This window comes from Ovis aries, chromosome 25 (assembly GCF_016772045.2).
Source record: "Ovis aries strain OAR_USU_Benz2616 breed Rambouillet chromosome 25, ARS-UI_Ramb_v3.0, whole genome shotgun sequence".
Classification (NCBI taxonomy): Eukaryota; Metazoa; Chordata; class Mammalia; order Artiodactyla; family Bovidae; genus Ovis; species Ovis aries.
Genome location: NC_056078.1, coordinates 28,747,595 through 28,764,460, shown reverse-complemented (window position 1 = coordinate 28,764,460; position 16,866 = coordinate 28,747,595). Strand labels below are relative to the sequence as shown.

General features: G+C 38.8%; 1 protein-coding gene across 50 annotated transcripts in view; it reads left to right on the top strand.

The window, feature by feature from the left end:
• The window catches only part of USP54 (ubiquitin specific peptidase 54), a 128,127-nt gene that overhangs the window by 59,922 nt on the left and 51,339 nt on the right, over positions 1–16,866 (top strand). For all 50 annotated transcript variants that reach the window (XM_060406644.1, XM_060406632.1, XM_060406638.1 and 47 more), the window contains 2 exons: positions 7,290–8,150; positions 10,551–10,643. In XM_060406644.1, coding sequence (XP_060262627.1) covers positions 8,004–8,150; positions 10,551–10,643 — 240 coding nt within the window. In that variant the 5' untranslated portion in view covers positions 7,290–8,003. The remainder of the gene's footprint in view (positions 1–7,289; positions 8,151–10,550; positions 10,644–16,866) is intronic.

Below are 16,866 nucleotides of genomic sequence, written 5' to 3'. Positions count from 1 at the left end.
TATAGTTTTAGGTTTTCGTTTAGGACTGTAATCCATTTTGAGTTATTTTTGTATAAAATGTAAGTTATGGGTCAAGGTTCAGTTTTTTTTTTTTAATAGGTTTGTCCAGTTGTTCCAACTTCATTTGTTGAAATGACTATCCTTTCTCTTTTGAGTTACCTTTGCACTTTTACTGAAAATTGGTTGACATTAATTGTGTCGGCCTGTTTCTGGGCTCTCTGTTCTGTTCCAGCGCTCTGTGTATCTGTCTTTTCACCAGTACCATATGGTATTGACCAGTGAATATTCCACCTTGTTTCTTCTGTTTTAAAATTCTTTTGGTTGTTATACTTCCTTTGCCTCCATGTAACTTTTAGAATCAGCTGGTTACTTTCTACAAAAAAGAAATCCTGCTGGAATTTTGATTTGAAATTGCGTTAAATCTCTGCATTAGTTTGGAATGAATTGGCATCTTAAAACTGAAATGTCCAGTTTACAAACGTCACATGCCTATCCACTTACTTAGGTTTTGTAGTTTTGGGGATATAAAGCTTATATATATTATGCTTTTACCTAAGTATTTTATATTTATGGTGGCTCAGTGGTAAAGATAGTATTGTAAGTAGTACTTTAAAGGAATTTCGGCTTCCAGTGTCCATTGCTATCATACAGAAACACAAGTGATTCCTTAAAAAATATTGACTTTGTATTCTGTGACCTGACTTCACTTATTAGTTCTTAGAGGTTTTTGGGTAGATTTCTTAGGATTTTCAAGTATAGAACATAGAATCTAGAAAGATGGTTATTTTATTTCATTATAATCTATATGTTTTTAAAATTCCTTTTTCTTGCCTTGTTGTACATGCTAGGACTTCCAGTATGATGTTGAACAGGGTCAGTAAGAGTAGACATCATTACTTTTTTGGGGGACCTAAAAAGGTGGGACTGGTCCTATCAGAAACCTTTTTTAGCTAAATAGCTGACATTGTTCTACTGCTAAGGAACAATTCAAGCTTTCCACTTTTTTGTGTGTGTGAAATCACAAGTAAGTAATGAAGTATGTTAAAGAGAAATATTAGTTCAAAAAACTAATTTTATGAATGAATTAGCTAGCAAGAGACAGGAGGCCAGAAAGGCTTATGTATTGTAATAGTCTAGTGTTAGTCACTCAGTTGTGTCTGACTCTTTGTGACCCCATTTTACTGTAGCCCACTGGACTCTTCTGTCCATGGGATTCTCCAGGCAAGCATACTGGAGTGGGTTGCCATTTCCTTTTCCAGGAGATTGTCTCGACCCAGGAATCGAACCTGGGTCTCCTGCATTGCAGGGCAGATTCTTAACCATCTGAGTCACCAGGAGGGGTAATTGTGGTACCAACTAGATGATGGCAGTGGAAGTGAAAAGGAAGGATCGATGTAAGAGATTTTGAAGGGGTAATTGACAGATCTTATGATGTGGATGGGGAAGGGGAAGAGGGATAGAAAGGCGTCGGAGACTGATAGCTAAGATTTAGAACCTGAGTAATTGGAGATGTCATTATTTGACAAAAAAGGTGGGGGGAGAATAAGAGGAAGGATTCTTTTGTTGGGGAAGGATGTGACTTCAGATTTCGACATGTTAAACTTGTTTTGAAAGTGAGACAATATGCGCATAGTTGGTAATTTTGTTTCAGAGTTCATGAGATTTGTCATTTATCAACCAGAAGTGACGGTTGAAGTTCTGATGGAAAAGAGGATGAGAACACCATGGGACGCACTCTAGACAAAAGCAGGCACACCTGATTTTAACTTTAGGGAATGTTCGCTTTTAAGAAAGCAGCAAAAGAGAGAAAATGGACTGTTAGAGTATAGGAGAATCAGTATTCATTTGTCATTCTTTCATTTCTGTTACTCTCTCATTTTCTTTTTAATTCACCCTGTGAATTCAGGATTGTGTAAGATCAGGCAGCCAGTGCTAGGTGCTGCAGAAAAGTTAAGAAGACTGAAGCATATGGAAGAGCCAGTAGGTTTTGAAATTAGGAGATTTCTTTTGAAAACAAAGATACCATGAAGTAAAACGGTGGTGGTAGATTGAAGGAACAGTACCGTGTTCTGAAGAGATTAATGGTGAGCAAGAAAAAGTAGCAGTTGTAGATTATTTTACAGAGATGTTTAGCAGTGAAAGGTTGAAAAAAATTTAGGACAGTAGGTATAGGAGTAAATAAGTTCAAGGTGGTCTTTGTTGTTACTTTTTAAAAAAAATAAAGAATATAGGATATCTGTATATGTTTATCTTTAAAGGGGAAAGAGTTCATGAGAAGGGAATATGTGAATGATAATAGTAATAACTAATTTGTATAGGGGTTACTATATTGATATCCTCATAATCAGCAACAAGATATTGTGAATATGGTTTGTAATTTTTTCTTAATTGAAGTATAATGCCTTTACAATGTTGTGTTAGTTTCTGCTATACAACAAAGTGAATCAGCTATATGTGTATAAGTAAGTAAGTAAGTGAAGTCGCTCAGTTGTGTCCGATTCTTTGCGACCCCATGGACTGTAGTTCACCAGGCTTCTCTGTCCATGGGATTCTCCAGGCAAGAATCCTGGAGTGGGTTTCCATTTCCTTCTCCAGGGGATCTTCCTGACCCAGGGATCGAGCCTCAGTCTCCTGTATTGTGGGCAGACACTTTAACCTCTGAGCCAACAGAGAAGCCCATATATGTGTGTGTGTGTATATATATATTTTTTTATATATATCCCCTCCCTATAGACTCCCTCCCCCCACCTAACCCCCAGTTTGTAATTATTGATGTGTGGAGTGTACCAAGGAATTGAGATAACTGTTGATTTATCAGTGCAAATATAGTTCGATTCAGTTCAGTCGGTCAGTCGTGTCTGACTCTGTGACCCCATGGATGGCAGCAGGCCAGACTTCCCTGTCCATCACCAACTCCTGGAGTTTGCTCAAACTCACGTCCATCAAGTCAGTGATGCCATCCAGCCATCTCATCGTCTGTCATCCATTTCTCCTGCCTTCAGTCTTTCCCAGAATCAGGATCTTTTCCAACAAGTCAGCTTTTTGCATCAGGTGGCCAAAGTACTGGAGCTTCAGTTTCAGCATCAGTCCTTCCAATGATTATTCAGGGTTGATTTCCTTTAGGATTGACTGGTTTGATCTCTTTGCAGTCCAGGGCACTCTCAAGAGTCTTCTTCAACACCACAGTTCAAAAGCATCAATTCTTTGGTGCTCAGCCTTCTTTATGGTCCAACTCTTACATCCATACATGACTACTAGAAAAACCGCAGCTTTGACTATATGGACCTTTGACTGTATGGCAAATATAGAGTCTCCAGGAAATTATAAGTAAACTGCTCCACAGATGAACAGAAACCAGAAATGTGAGCAAATTTTCTGGTTAAACTTGTTTGTATGTCTCAGTGTAGTCCAGTTTGACTTCCTATTGTTTGGGTTACTTTTGGCTTTAATCGCTAGTAATGGGGCTACTGTTCCTTCATTAGAAACTGAGATACTTCTCATGATTTTCTTGTCATTCTTTAGACCTTCTAAAATGTTACCCTATTTCTTGTAACAGACTGAATGGTTTACCTTTTCATGTTAATCTTTGTATGTTTAAAATAATTGTAAAATTTAAATGTTTCTTCAAGCACATGGCTCAATAATACTGATATGTACCTTGCTCCGCGTGAGGCCTATTACATTTCTTTTTGTACAATTAGAAGACTTATTCCTGTTGGCTTGCAACTTTCTCGTATCCCGAGGTGCCCAAACAGAAATTTGCTTCTCTATTTTTAGGCACTCATAATTTATTCTTTGTTTTGAAAACTTGCTTGGACATACCTATCATGTTAAATCTCAGTCATTGTGTGAAATAGATATTGTAAAGCTGTTTGATAGACCCAGAAAACAAAGTTTAGGACAGCTACGTTGTTTGGGATTACAGAAAGTAATAAAAATCTGGAAATTGAGCCCATATTTTCCAACTGCAAGTCTTGTCCTAGTCCTCTTATTGATATAATAATTGTTGTGTGTGTGCTCAGTTACTCAGTCATGTCCAACTCTTTGGACCCCATGGACTCCAACCCACCAGACTCCTCTGTCCGTGGAATTTTCCAGGCAAGAATACTAGAGTGGGTTGCCATTTCCAACTCCAGGGGATCTTCCTGACCCAGAGATGGAACCCTTGTCTCTTATGTCTCCTGCATTGGCAAGCGGATTCTTCACCACTGCACCACCTGGGAAGCCCCAATATCATGATTACTTTACATCATTTACTCCTTACAACAACTTGACCTTATATTGTATTTCAGGCTCTTCTTTTCATAGAAATAGTATTCCAGCCTTATTTCCTTTTTGGAGAAGGAAATAGCAACCCACTCCAGTATTCTTGCCTGGAGAATTCCATGGATGAGGAGCCTGGTAGGCTATAGTCCACGGGGTCACAGATAGTCGGATACGACTAAGTGACTTAACACTTATTTCCTTCTAATTTGGCCACATAGCAATACATTTTTTATATTTTCATATGTAATTTTAAATTGTTTTATTATTTGCAGATATCAGTTCCTTTTCAACTTAAGAAAATAATTAAAAACTTATAAACAACTTCTATGAAATGGAACAAAGAATTTCCATATATCCTTCAGCCAGATTTATTTATTGGTAACATTTTGCTGTTTTCAGTTTATTATTTTCTCTCTCCTTCTTTCTCCATGTATATTTAAGTATGCACACATACACACAAGTCTTTTTTCTGAACCATTTCAGAGTAAGTTGCAGACATTATGCCCTTTTACCCCTAAAATACTTCAATATTGCCTAGGAAGTTCTTTTTCTTTTAAAAATTGGTTGTTAGGGACTTCCCTGGTAGACAGTGGATAGGAATCTGCCTGTCAGTCCAGGGCACATGGGTTCAATCCCTGGTCCGGGAAGATTCCACATGCCGCAGAGCAACTCAGCCTGTGTGCTTCAGCTGCTGAGCCCACTTGCTGTAGCTACGGAAGCCCGTGTGCCTAAAGCCTGTGCTCCACAATGAGAGGAGCCTCTGCAGCGAGAAGTTCCAGTGCTGCACCTAGAGCGTAGACCCTGCTCGCCACAACTAGAGAAAAGCCCGTGCACAGCCACGAAGACCCAGGACAAACAAAAATCATAAAAACACATAAACTGCTTTAAAAAAAAAAAGAAGGTTGTTAGATAAATCCAAGACTTCCTGGTGGTCTGGTGGTTAAGGCTGCGTGGGCAAGCACAGGGTCCATCCCTGGTCCAGGAACTGAGATTCCGCATGCTGTACAGTGCACGCCCCACTCCCCCAAAAGTTAGGGCTTTGTGGGTAGAATTCTTTTATTTACTTTCTCAGGTGTGTTTCGTAGATGGATTATATTGTTTGGTGTGAGACCTGTGATTTAACTGAAATATTTTTTCATCAATGTTTCTTTGGACCATTTGTTACTGCCCCTTTTGGCTTTGTTCTTTTTGGCTCTCACCTCTGGTTTCTGACACACCTAATTCAAGTGTGAGAGCTTTTTGCCTTACCCTACATAGGCCATTCAGAGCCTGAGAATCTTTTTCTGCTACTGCCTTTTTCCCCTTGGCTCCCTGAACTCACGGGTGTGTATCATAGGGCAGGCTGAGTTTCAGTGAGCTCCTCACGTGGATGCTGCTGCCAAGTTCTTTTGGCTTTGAGCAGAGTGGAGGCTTGGTCCTTGTCATTCCTTTGCAGCAGTTAAGCTGAAGGAATGCTGCATGGCTTGTTGGAAATTGCTTAGTGGCCTCCGTTGGGGTGTGTATGAGGGTGTGTATAGAGAGTTGAGGGTCTTGTAGTCTGTGTGGGAGACGTGGGATCTTTCCTGGTGCTATGCGCTAATCATCAGGCAGTATTTATTGAGTGCTTCCTTATGACTAGCACTGTGTTAGGAGCTTTTGGAATAGTATAATAAAATGCATAATTAAGTCACAGTAAGTAGTCAACCAATTCTGTGTCGTGTCTCCCACTTACCAACTTTGATTTGAGCAAGTTAATATCTTTAAGCTTCCCTTTATGCTTCTGTAAAATGGAACTATTAATACCTACTGATTGGGCTGTTATGAAGACTGAATAAAGAATGTAGGTATTGTTTAGCACATGTCTGATACTAGCTAGTATTCCATTTCATACAGTCATGGTCAGGATATATGACTGACACCATATAAAACAAAGAGTAATAAAAACAAATAGAGAATAACACGACACTATAATGTATAATCAAATACTTTAATTGTGACCTGTAGATTATAAATAGTCTGGGAATTTAGAGAAGGGAAAGAACATTCTTGTGCAACCATTTAATGTTCCTGTGCCTCAGCTTTTCCACTGAACACACTATAGATAGTGCTAGGTGATCTGAGAAGGACGAAACTGTTACAGCATTTTTGTTTTTTTAGGTCATCCATATGATGGTGAGAAGGAAAGGAGAAGCTTGGGCAACTGTTAGAACCAAATTTAGTATTTAACATTCTTAATTTTTTCCTTATGTGGACCTGGCGGCCTTATAGGAAAACTTAAAGGTGAATATTAGAAGCATTTTCTTCCAAGGAAATTTTTGCCTCTTGCTTCTTTGGCATTTTAATTAGTTGAAGATTATTGTTGGTCAATGGATGGCCTCTATTGGTGACTGCCTTGGATATAATCTGAGGATTAAGTGATTTGTAACCCAAATTATCTCTCTGATCTCTGGCAGAAAAAAAAAAAAATGTGACATACAAACAAACAGGGCAGAAGAAGATTTCTTTGTTTTTGGACTGAATATTAAGGACATATGGTTTACTCACCATGAAGGTTTCTCTGGGATGGGACATCTTTACTCAGTAAAGTGATAACATGCCCCTCCCACCTTTAAATAGGCTTTTATAGCCTTGGGCATGTAAAACACCTTTAAAATTTTCTGTACTCAAAACATCCAAAAGAAACTGTTTCAATTTCCCGGTTTGGTATGTGTTTACTTGGTAATTTTTTTCTTAGCCTGGTTGTGGAAAGTTCACATTGGAGTTTTATTTTTGTCCAGATCAACTTTCTTCTCCTAGAAAATTTGAGAGAAGTCTCCTATGAAAGTAAGGCTGCTCACACCTTTTCCCCCTGCCTGTTGAGTGTTTCTCCTTTTTGTTGTTGGGCTTATTTTTTTGGTTGGGGGAGGGCTATGTATTGTTAGCCAAGGTTTCAAGTTTATAGTGTGAGGTGAGGCAGCGTTGATCTTGGCAGAACAACACAAAGCTAGTAGAGTCATTAAGTGACGCAAGCTTTTGATTATTTATTTTTTTTCTTTCTGTTAAAGCTCTCTGGCACAGCTGGCTAGTCTGGTCACGGAGGAAAAGAGAAGAGATTTTCTGAAGTTGTGGATGGAATAATAGAAGATGTTTGGGACATACTAAAGAACAGCAGCAGAGCAACAACAGCAGAAACTCCATGTATTTCAGACAAACTTCTTAGCTTTCTGAAATCTATGTCAATTGCTTAGAACTTGGGTTTTTACTTCAGAGGATGATGGGACAATGGGACAAGGCAGTAGAAGGCGAGGAGAGTTGTGCTGGATTCTTGGTTGTCTGTCTGCCTCTCCTTCCAGTTGGGAAAATCTTCAATCCGCAGGAAGCATTATAAACAAGCCTAAAGAACACACTCTACCCTGATCCTGAATTCTGTTGGAGTTGAGGATTACAGCCACTTCACCAGGATTTTATGGAGGCAGTTCAAGAAAAATAGAAGGAAACAATACTTAAGGATTTCTCTGTTTGAATTTGTCCTGTGCCATGTTAAATTTTAGGCATTGTTTGGAACAAGTTGAGGACAGCTCTGGCTTGTGGATCTAAGGATGCCTGAGTTTCTTGAGCTACCTATATGATGTTTGAAAGGTTGTAAATTCAAAGTCCTTCAACATAAATTTGTTAAATTCTGGATTCTGTTTATATTAAGGACTTCAACAAAGACTAAGGACTCCCCCAAAGATACAAAATATTCTCTCGTTTTCAGCCTAAAACAGTAATGAACAGTAATGTCTTGGAAGAGAAATTATTTTTCAGGGGGCCGTGGTAGTGTCCAGGGGATGTTTGCACCTCGAAGCTCAACCTCCATAGCTCCCAGCAAAGGCCTCAGCAATGAGCCAGGACAAAACAGCTGCTTCCTCAACAGTGCCTTGCAGGTAAGGATAATTTCTTTTTGGTGAACTTCGACTTCTAGTTGCTGATGCTGTATTTCTGGTTACTTTTTAAAATCTGATACTTGAGAGTCTCTGTTTGAGGTCAGCAGCTTAAGATGATTTTTTAAGTTCATCTCTGTGATCATAGGCAAGTCACTTTATCTCTTTGAGTCTCAATTACCTGATTTGTAAAAGAGATTAATAATGATAATAGAAATAATAACTAACTACTACTTGCCTGCCTAAAGGGAGGTACATGGACTAGGTCGTACTACTTGTTTAGTGATTTTGTTCCTGAATAGTCTCTACTGTTTCTCTTTTTTTCCATTTGAGACTAAGGTGTCTCATCACTCTGGTTGCTTTCCTCCAGTCTAGAAAGCAAAATTCTTTCCATAAGTCAAAGATTTTCAGGTATGTTATTCTTGTCTCATAATATTCAGGCTCTCAGCACACCCACTGATTGGGGTCCAGTCTTTGCCCACTTCTTTGTCTCCTTCCTCTGAGCTCTCCTATAGTATCTGATTAGATATGCCGGCACAGAGGTGGTAGAAAATAAATTCCCCTAAGTTGATTCTCTACTCTGAATTTTCCCTTTTGGTCTTGCTTGCCACATTAGCCTTCTCAAAACCCCAGTGTTTACTGTCTGTCTTCCTGTCCTGCCCAATCAGGGCCATAGTGTGACAGATTCATCCCTCTCAGTCTAACTTTCAAGTGATAACTTTCCCCTTTCTCTCTTCTTCAGAGTAAGAGTAAATTTTAAGATAATTATGCTTGGGTAAAGTATTAATTAGCTTTACACCTCAGATATATGAGAAAATAAGTTGTTATGAGAGAAAAAAAAAGACATGACAGTGTATTTGGTATAAAAAGCACTGGACTTAAGAATTAGGAGACCTGGGTCCGAGTTTTAGCCTTTCTTTAGACTAGCCTCGTGACTTTGTACAGGTAATAGTATTTTAGTTTTCTCACTTGTAGTTCAAGAATCTTGTCAAGCTTATTTACTTACTTATTTTGTATTACGAATTTTCATGCACACATCAACCAGGCTCAACAGTGGTTAACATTTACCAGTCTTAGTTCATTCATTGCCGCTACTCAATTATAGAACATATAATTTATCCACATATACATATTTCTATATTGATACTTGAAGACATTGATAGTTTTGGAGTGCCTGTTATAATCTTGTTACAAGTTAAAAATAATTGTTTCTATGAGCTAATATTCTAACTTTTATGGTATGAAAGCTATGTTCACCGCAAGTGTATTGAACCCATTACATTTATTATAAAAAGGTGTTACTTATTTGGGAGTGTAGCATATTTCAACAAACGTTGGAAATATATACCTATAGATACCTAAGTATCAATGTGAAGATGCCCCAGAGGTGTCTATTATCTGGTACACCTAAAGTGTAGTGCCTTTTCAGATATGATGCTTTTATTTTATTTTATTTTTAATATGATGCTTTTAAAATGTTTTCCAGATAAGAGAAGCTTCCTAAGGCCTTTATGCTATATATTACACTGTTTCTTTTTTAACTAAAGTTCAAAGTTTATTCAGATTTCCTAAGTTTTTTACATAGTGTCTTTCTGTGTTCCAGAATCCAATCCAAGATACTGCATTTACTTGTCATATCTCCTTGTCACATTCCTCTTGGCTGTGATAGTTTCTCACAGTTTCCTTGTTTTGATAATCATGACAGTTTTGAATAGTACTAGTCAAGTATTTAGTAGGATGTCCCATTATTGGAATTTGATGTGATTCTCATGATTAAACTGGGGTTATGAGTTTTTGAGAGAAATACCGTAAAAGTAAAGTGCTGTTCTCATCACTTTCTGTCAAAGTTGCATTCTATGAACAGATTTATCACTGTTGATTTTACTGTTATTTTTAAAAATTCTGTTGACTTAAGGAGGTCACACCTCTCTCAGAAAGGTCCCAAAATGAAGAAATCTAACAAAGACAAAATTCCACACTACAATTCAAGCTTCTAAATAAGTTTTTAAATATTTTTGCTTTTCTTGTGTGAACCATTAAAATAAATCCTTATTCTGCAGTTTTTAACCCGTAAAATACCTCTTTAAGATCACATTTGATATATGTCATACTTGAAGACATTGATAGTTTTGGAGTGCCTGTTATAATCTTGTTACAAGTTAAAAATAATTGTTTTTCTCTGTGTGATCTACTTTATATTTGAATTAGTGTTTTTTCCATAATATGGTCATCTGTGCCTCTGATTGGATACTTCACTTTATTTGGACTTTTTTTGATACATTAGAATGAACTTTTCTCTTGAGAGTAATGATGTCTTCTGTGATTATTACCTATGTTTGCTTGACTTCTTGATTTAAATGGGGAGTTTTTGTAGCGTAATGAAGTATCTTCCCTTTTCCTCAGGTTTTATGGCACCTGGACATCTTCCGACGTAGCTTTAGGCAGCTTACAACTCACAAATGCATGGGAGATTCCTGCATCTTTTGTGCTCTCAAGGTAAATACTTCAAACTTGTTTCCTCTCACTGTCATTAGGTTGCCAAATGATCAGTATTGAGGTGGTTTGATTATTCAGATTGATGCTAAAGAATTTGTTACTACATTATCTGCCTATGGTTTAGTGCAAAGGATAGTATGATTAATTTTGCTTGCTTCAAAGAAATACTACTTGGTATTCTGTTTCTCTGAACCTTTTGCCCATACAACTCTATTTAATGTGATCGGGTACTATTTACATGTGCTTAGACTTTGAGTATTTATCTTAAAAGCTAATACTAAATTTTCACTTTGAAAAAACAAACAACAAGCTGTTTTTCATGGAATTAACTATTGTCTGTAAAAGCTAAATTTAGCAACAAACTGTTTCTATGAAGAAAAACCAGTACTAAAATTTTCCCATTTTCGCATTCCCTAATATTTCCCATTATCACATGTAATAGATTCTTTATATTGGTTCTGTTTTCATCTGACTCCAGTTTTTTCATTTCTGAATAAAGTGAAACTGAGGATTCATTTAGAGACAAATAAAATGGTGTAATGTGAGAGAGTTCTGACTCAGAGATTTTAGGTAAGTTGCTAAAGAGAAAGAACTAGGATGTATAAAAGGCCCATTCTCCATCAATTTTCCAACATGTATCCTCTCTGTTTTCTTGGCCCAGATATACAATGCGTTATTTGTGGTTGGATGATGAAGCTTCTAGGGTCGTTTTTCAGGCTCATGAAGTCTGAATCCTTGGTTTGTCACAAGGATGCTTGGTTGTGATCATTATTCACTTAGTTGTTTTTATATCTGAAAACAGGAATTATAACCAAAAACTCCAGGATTATTTCCTAGTTAAATTTGCAACAGCTGAGTCAAAACAATTTTTTGGCCAACATCAGTTTGAAGTTTTAGTCCATGGTAGGCTGATATCTCTGGAAAGAGATAACTGAGACTTCTGAACTTTTTGCCACTAGGGTCACAAATATCTTTTTTTTTTTCCTAATTCTTTGTTTGCAACCATTATAGCTTAGCAATATATAGAATATAAATCATTGAGGACCTCCTTGGCAGTCTAGTGGTTAAGATTACTTGTTTCCACTACAGGGGACATGGGTTCGATCTCTGGTTGGGGAACTAAGATCCTCTGTGCCTCTTGCTGCTACTGCTGCTAAGTCACTTCAGTCATGTCCGACCCTGTATGACCCCATAGACGGCAGCCCGCCAGGCTCCCCTGTCCCTGGAATTCTCCAGGCAAGAACACTGGAGTGGGTTGCCATTTCCTTCTCCAATGCATGAAGGTGAAAAGTGAAAGTGAAGTCGCTCAGTCGTGTCCGACTCCCAGCGACCCCATGGACTGCAGCTCACCAGGATCCTCCATCCATGGGATTTTCCAGGCAAGAGTACTGGAGTAGAATGCCATTGCCTTCTCCGTCTGTGCCTCTTAGTGCAGCAAAAAAAAACAACAAAAAATAAATTATTGGTTAATTGAGGAGTTTAAATGTGAAATTTTAATGAAACCAGATTTTTACAAGTTGTAACATTTCTGACTATACCCATTCAGACAGAAGTCCATTCAAAAGAGCATTTGGCTTGATTTTCTGAAAGGTACATTGACATTAAGTATCTAATTTTAGATAGATAAGAAACATAGTGATCCTTTGGCCATCAAATCCAAGGGAAGTCTGGTTCATGACATTAAAACCAAAAAAACAGGGCAAATTACTTGCTAGGGATATCTGAATCCTGGGGAAATACCTGGTAGGAGAATCTCCTACAGATAGAATTTCTACAGATAGAAAACTCCTATCTGTACCAGGAAGAGATGATGGCACTTACATGACCCTCTGACATGCCTTTGATTAGTTAGGACTGTGCCATATTCTTCACTGACCCAGACTGGACTCTGGAGAATTGGTTGTCCTGGTCTTATGTTTCATTTTCCAGAGGGACAAATTGTTACTTTAATATAAATCAATACAATTATATAAGTCAGAGAGATAAAGAAAACCAATCACCAGACTTTATGGGACACCTTCTGAGACATCTAATTTTTCAAGCTAGAGGGCTAAGGATGTATCTTGGGAGTTTTTCAGAGAAGCAGTTGCTTATGATAGGTAAGTAAATGGGCTTAGTGGATCAAAGATTATGATTTAGGATTTTCTAGCTCTGAGGAGGCAATGGCAACCCACTCCAGTACTCTTGCCTGGAAAATCCCATGGATGGAGGAGCCTGATAGGCTGGAGTCCATGGGGTCGCTGGGAGTCGGACACATCTGAGCGACTTCACTTTCACTTTTCACTTTCATGCGTTGGAGAAGGAAATGGCAACCCACTCCAGTGTTCTTGCCTGGAGAATCCCAGGGACAGGGGAGCCTGGTGGGCTGCCATCTCTGGGGTTGCACAGAGTTGGATACGACTGAAGCGACTTAGCAGCAGCAGCAGCAGCTCTGAGGATGTGTTGGAATTCTGGTGCTTTCCTCATCAATCACATCATTGCCTGGTCTGTCCATTAGATTTCTTTTCCTTCACTGATGGTTTTGCTATGTAAAGTGAAAGTTGCTCAGTTGCGTCTGCCTCTTTGTGACCCCATGGACTATATAGTCTATGGAATTCTCCAGGCCAGAATACTGGAGTGGGTAGCCTATCCCTTCTCCAGGGGATCGTCCCAACCCAGGAATCGAACTGGCGTCTCCTGCATTGAAGGCAGATTCTTTACCAACTGAGCTGTCAAATTTGCTATCTTGGAAGATTCAAAACTTGATTTTTTTTCCTAAAATGCTTTTCAATCCCTCAGTGCTAAATAAATGTTAAATAATTAAGCTCTAGTTTTTAAGTTTTAGAAGAAACTATGAGGGAGTATCATGGCCTAAGTGATAGAGAGGATTTAATAAGTAAGTCATGAAAAATACAAAGCTAAAAAGTTTGACATATTTTACTATAGAAAATTCAAGAACTTCTGTTCATCAGAGGATTTCATAAAGACAGTAAATATACAGGGCTACGAATTGTGAGAAAGTGTTTCTATTATCTATAGTCAACAAGGGTTGGTATCTAGCATAGCATTTAGAGAACTCCCATGAAGAATAAGTAAAACATAAAATGAGTCAACAGGAAAACTAACAAAAGACATAAGTAGACATTTCTCAGAATGGGAAAGCCAGTTAACTTTTAAGGATATGAAAGAGGCTTACCCTCTTTAGTAATCTCAGTCAGTTCAGTTCAGTTGCTCAGTCGTGTCTGACTCTTTGTGACCCCATGAATTGCAGCATGCCAGGCCTCCCTGTCCATCACCAACTCCCAGAGTCCACCCAAACCCATGTCCATTGAGTCAATGATGCCATGCAACCATCTCATCCTCTGTCATCCCCTTCTCCTCCTGCCCTCAATCTTCCCCAGCATCAGGGTCTTTTCCAGTGAGTCGTCTCTTCACATCGGGTGGCCAGGGTATTGGAGTTTTAACCTCAACATCCATTGAGTAATCTAAAAATGTTAATTAAACCATACCCTTCAGATTAGTAGAAATTTAAAAGTTGGGTAAAATTGTTAACTAAAAGGTAGAATAATGAGAATTTATGTGCATTGTTGATTGGAATATAAATTGATACCACTATTTAGGAAACCAAGTTGTCATTGCATTTGTCAAACAAAATTGAGGTAACAGGTATCCTGCTGCTGCTGCTGCTGCTGCTAAGTCGCTTCAGCCGTGTCCTTCTCTGTGCGACCCCAGAGTCGGCAGCCCACCAGGCTCCGCCGTTCCTGGGATTCTCCAGGCAAGAACACTGGAGTGGGTTGCCATTTCCTTCTCCAATGCATGGAAGTGAAAAGTGAAAGTGAAGGCGCTCAGTCGTGTCTGACTCTTCGCTACCCCATGGACTGCAGCCTACCAGGCTTCTCCATCCATGGGATTTTCCAGGCAAGAGTACTGGAGTGGGGTGCCATTGCCTTCTCCGAACAGGTATCCTGCTGCTGCTGCTAAGTCACTTCAGTCGTGTCCGACTCTGTGCGACCCCAGAGACGGCAGCCCACCAGGCTCCCCTGTCCCTGGGATTCTCCAGGCAAGAACACTGGAGTGGGTTGCCATTTCCTTCTCCAATGCATGGAAGTGAAAAGTGAAAATGAAGTTGCCCAGTCATGTCCAACTCTTGGCAACCCCATGGACTGCAGCCTACCAGGCTCCTCCATCCATGGGATTTTCCAGGCACGTGTACTGGAGTGGGGTGCCATTGCCTTCTCCGAACAGGTATCCTGCTACTCAGTAATTCTACTCCTAGATATTCCCTGTAGAAAACTTCCTGTACGTACATACCAGAAGATATCTTAGAGGATATTTAAGGTAGTATTTTTCTATGATTACAGAAAAATGGAAGCAACTCATTCCAACTATAGTGTAATGAATTAAAAATTATGGTTTATTCCCAGAGTAAAATACTATATAGTAGTGATAATGAATAGTTGGCAGCTACATATATCAACTTAAATTAATCACAGAAGCATTACAGACAGTCCTTGACTTATGATGGTTTGACTTATGATTGTTTTGACTTTATGATGATACAAAAGCAATATGCATTCAGTAGAAACCTTATTTTGCATTTTGATTTTTTTTCTTGGGCTAGTGATACGTGATATGATACTTTCTTGTGTTGCTGGGCAGCTATAATGAGCTGTCAGTCAGCCACAGTCAGTCATTCTCTGTCAGCCACACAATCATAAGGTTAAACCAACCAACACAGTTATAACCATTCTGTACCCCTACAACCATTCTATTTTTCATTTTCAATATTCAGTAAATTAGATCAAATATTCACTTTACAGTAAAGTAGGCTTTGTATTAGATTGTTTTGCCCAACTGTAGGCTAATGTAAATGTTCTGAGCATGTTTAAGGTAGGCTAGGCAACCCACTCCAGTATTCTTGCCTGGAAAATCCCATCGACGGAGGAGCCTGGTAGGCTACAGTCCATGGGGTCGTGAAGAGTCGAACACAACTGAGCAACTTCACTTTCCCTTTTCACTTTCATGCACTGGAGAAGGAAATGCAACCCACTCCAGTGTTCTTGCCTGGAGAATCCCAGGAATGGCGGAGCCTGGTGGGCTGCCGTCTCTGGGATCACACAGAGTCGGACACGACTGAAGCGACTTAGCAGCGGCAGCAGTAGGCTATGATATTTGGTAGATAAATTACATATATTTTCGGTAGGTTTATTGGGATGTAATCCCATTGGTTTCCTAAGATGATTGGTTTTGTATCATCTCTAAGAGCAGTAGAGATGCAATCCCATTGAATGAAAAAAGCAAGTCACTGAAGACTGCTAAACTATGATTCCATTTATATACAAAACAAAAACAGGCAGAACTAAATAACATATTGTTCAGGGATACATACATATGATAAAACTGTAGAGAAAAAAGGAATGATTTTCACAAAATTTGGGATAATGGTTACCTCTTGAAGGTGGAATGGGAAGGATATAATCAACTGGGGAGTCTCAAACTCAATTTTTCCATTTTTTTTAAGTTGTGTGGTAAGCACATGGGCTTTTATTTATTATTCTTTGGTTGCATATATCCATCATGTTTCAGCAATGTAGAAAGCCTAAAGTGTAAAGAGGGAAACAAAATAGTCTGTATTCCCTCACAGGGGTCATCATTTCGTTTTATGCCTCCTCTCTGGTCTATGATATTTCTAGTAATAAGTCTTTTTGCCCACCATTTCAGTAAAAAGAGTACTCCCCCCCATCCTTATATTGCCTTTCAATCTCTAATATCTTCCTCTTTGTTTGAACCTAAGACTGCCCTGGAGTGATATTTTGAAGTTACTCCCTTCTTATAACCCTGGAGCGGGCTTCCAGTTGTCTGTTAAATCACTTTAAAAGGCAAGATTATAGACGTGTAAAACACTAATTTCACACTTCCTTTTCCCTTCCTCTCCTTCCCAAGACTGTGTTTCCGCTATGACAGTAGATAGTGCACATAGTATGCCTGCTTCTTAGATACGCATAGAGGACGTCATTCACTCTGCCTGGCTCCCTTGTCACCCCAAACAATAGCATAAAGATAGGTAAAACAATAACACATCCCTTTTGAATCAAATCACATCTACCTGTCAGAACTCTTTTAAGAATTTATCTTCTTTACAAAGTTTTAAAAATATTCTCTCTATGCAGATCTGTGATTGACTTAACAATGTTTGGCATGGCTGAGTGGGTTTCTTCTCTCTTGGTGTTATGCTCAGTGCCTG